Source organism: Alligator sinensis, unplaced genomic scaffold (assembly GCF_000455745.1).
Source record: "Alligator sinensis unplaced genomic scaffold, ASM45574v1 scaffold108_1, whole genome shotgun sequence".
Lineage (NCBI taxonomy): Eukaryota > Metazoa > Chordata > Crocodylia > Alligatoridae > Alligator > Alligator sinensis.
In genome coordinates, this window is record NW_005842110.1 from 736,965 (window position 1) to 740,322 (window position 3,358).

At 58.7% G+C, this 3,358-nt stretch overlaps 1 protein-coding gene across 1 annotated transcript in view; it reads left to right on the plus strand.

The window, feature by feature from the left end:
* Positions 1-403: 403 nt before the first annotated feature.
* DLL4 (delta like canonical Notch ligand 4) overlaps positions 404-3,358 on the plus strand; it is a 14,174-nt gene continuing 11,219 nt past the window's right edge. Inside the window, exon 1 of the mRNA XM_025205312.1 lies at positions 404-415. Within this exon, the coding sequence (XP_025061097.1) occupies positions 404-415 (12 nt within the window). The remainder of the gene's footprint in view (positions 416-3,358) is intronic.

Here is a 3,358-nt window from a genome sequence, read left to right on the forward strand (position 1 = left end):
CAACAATGCATGGGGTCCTAACTATTTATCTATGTAAACTTCTCTCACTTCAAAGGTTTTTCTCTTTAAAATACTAAAAGGCTGTAGTCTGTCCAGGCAAGGAAAAAAAAATCTGCAAAAGTGATGTTTTTAAATAAAGGCCTCGATCCATTAAACACTTAGTTGGGAGCTTACCTTTAACCACATAAGTAGATCCAGGGATTTCAACCCTAATACTCCTGTGCTTAAAGTTAAGCGCGTGCAAGTCCTTGCGAGACCAGGGGTTTAGAGATTTTTAAATATGACTTAATTTGAGAAATAAAACAAACAAACAAAAAACAACAAACCCCCCCCCCCCCAAAACAAACCAACAAAAAAACCCTTCACATCTATTTTTCTGCTCCTATTTTTCTGTTTGAGCAATATGGTGGTGGCGGTGAGTTACCCGCTTGAGATGAAAACTAGCATTGCGTGATCAAGCTGGAAACCGATGGACCCGAGTTTTTAGGAGGTCGAGACCAAACTGCAGAAGCGTTAGGCAGGCTACTGGACGCTTGCAGCCTACCCTGAGCTCCCTTGCCTGCTAGGAATGCAAAACGCAAACAATGAGATAAATTTAGGCTTTTAACCTGCACCCTATAAACTTTTTCGACCCAGCTGTTTGATGCTATGAACGCAACTTTTATTATTATTATTATCTAAACATTTTTGTCAACATGCAGCAGGTGGTCCATTATAGTTCGTCTTTATTATTTTATTGCAGCTTCTTTTATGGCTGCAATCGTAATGGTTCGCTGGGGTTTAGGGGCGGATTTTTACAGCTGGTACCTGAAAATATTTATCTTGTGGCGACGCTGGGGCAATTGCAGCAATTTCAGGTCGTGGCAGTTGGGGGAAGAAAACATACACAATCCCCTGCCCCCCCTCCCCCAAGAGCGGCGAGCTGGGTAAGGAGAGGAAGGCGAGGGCCACAGAAAGGCACAGCCCCGTGGCAGTGTTTTGATCGGTGCCCAGAGCCTGATGCCCGAAGCGTCCAGATTAGAGGTGAAACTCTAGCTGCAAAGGTGCACGTCGGGGGGATTTCGGGGAGGTTTGGCGGAGCTGTGAAAAGAAGAGATCAGCTTGTCTTGTTTTAACCTACATTAGCTCCGAGCCCATATGGTAGATGCTGCCTGTGGATGCTCAGCACCAATGCGATGCCCTGCTCCTGCGCGCCGCCCTGCTTGTGCCAGATGGCGCCTGGACCAAGTGGCCATGCGTGGGGTGGCTCTGGTTAGCCTAATAAACCTCCAATACAAGTCAAAAATCAAAACACACACATACTAACATCTGCTAGAGCCTGCAGTACCCAGCCAGCCTTTCAAGACTGAATTAAAGAGCCCCACAGCCCTTCTGTTCCCCTAGGTTAGGCGCTCATTACCATTTATCAAGCACTGATGTTATCTGGCCTCTCATCTTATTTAGGACCGAAGCTATTAGCATCAGATTTGATTGTGACAGTTGAGGCTGCTGCTGGGGAAGCCGAGCTCTGCCGGGCCCGACCGCTGCTGGTCCGGCTCCTGGGCCCGGAGCTTTCCTGCCCCCGGGCCCGCAGAGAGGGGCTGGGGCCACACGGGGGGAGGAGGCTGCAGGGGGCCGGAGCCGGAGCAGAGAGCCTCCAGGGGAGCCAGGGGGAGGCCAAGTCTCAGCTTCAGGTGCGGTGTGATCAGGACCCGCTCCACGTCCCAGCACCTGCCTGGGCTCCAGTCCACGCGGGAGGGTGACACTGCAGTGAGCATGTGCCCTGCCGGGAGGGGCACATGAAGGGGGAGGTGTATTTTTGCTGGGGGGCATTAATGATGCAATCCAAGCATCTAAAGAGCCGGGGACCCCATATAGCTCACAGTGTACATCCCACCCAGCACGGGGCAGAAGGGGAACGAAGCAGGTGTAGGTGGGCACCACCCCACCTCCGCTCCCGAGCGGGCCCCGGGAGATCCCCGGCGCGAGCCGCCCCCCCGCTACAGGGAGCGGAGCAGAGCGGCTGCCGGACTCGGCCGAGCCGCCCCCAGGGACCGGGCTGCAGGTGACCCGCGGCGGCAGCGAGGTTTCCAGGCTGCGGAGCGGGCAGCGGTGTCTAGGTGGCGGCCTCATTACCATACAGCTGAAGGCTCCTCTCCCCCCGGCCCCGGCCATTAACAAGCTGCGGGAAGGGAGGGGGAAAGCCACATGAAAGGCGCTCTGTGTGCGCGGCTCTAATGAGGGCCACGCGACCCAACAATGGGCGCGCCTTGCCGTCGGGCCGGGCACACGCCGGGCGGGCACCGGGGCGCGTCCAGCGCACCTCCCACGGGCGCTGAAGCGGGGTGGGGAAGCGCGTTTGTGGCTTGGTTTGTGTCTTCTGCCCAACAGCGGGGGCAAGAGTGAGCAGCCCCGGAGATGCCCCCCAATCTCCCCCCCGCCCTCCTGCCCCCTGTGCTCTGCTTGCCGGCCTGGGAGGGGGAGGCGGGGGGCGCGGAGGGGCTGCCCCCCCGGCCCGGCCCGGCCCGCAGGTGCTTCCCGCCTGCTCCCACTCTCAGTTTCTCAGAAACGCGATTTTGCTTTTACTTTCTCCCGCTCCCACCCGCGGTGGCCGAGGCAGGTGAGCCTCCCCCACCTTCCCCGAGGACATCAGCCCGGCCCCTTCCTTCCTGCCTTCCCGCGGGGCCCCGGCCGAGCCGGCTGGTCCCCGCACTCCCCCACTGAGCCGGGACGGGCACATCTGCAGCCCCGTGGCCCGTGCCGGCCCCCCACTGCAGTGAGGCTGTGGGCAAGGTGCAGAGAGCGAGGGGCAGGACCCGAGGGCGTTGCGCCCAGTCTGCAGAAGAGAAGGGGTTGAGAGCAGAGAGGAGGGAGCCGGGCTTTGCTCAGGTGACGGAAAGGGGCAGTGGGCTCAGGCTGCAGCAGGGGAAGTCGAGGCTGGATGTTGGGAAGAACTTTCCGAGCGGGAGGGCGCTGAAGCCTCCATCCCCGGAGACAAAGGGGATGATGCGGGCGGGGCTGGTCCTGCCGTCCCGGGTGCCTCCCCAGCTCCCTCCCCCCTCGTGTCCCTGCCTCGGTGCAGGCTCCTGTCGTGGGGGGAGCAGGAGCCCGGGCAGCCGCGGGCCCGTGGCTGTAAATATCTCAACAGATGCTTGGCTTGTTAATAATCAGCTCGGCTCCGGGCCGCTCCGCGCCTCCGCGGCAGCAGCGGCGGCAGCAGCAGGGTATTAATTCGGGCCGCGCGGGCTCGCCACAACATTTGGCTCATTTTTTTTTCTTCTTCTTCCAGAAAGGAAAGATGGGAAAAAAAAAAAAAAAAAGCGAGTAGAGGGGGGCCGGGGGGGGGCCGGGGCCGCCTGCCTGGGCGGGGGGATAAAGA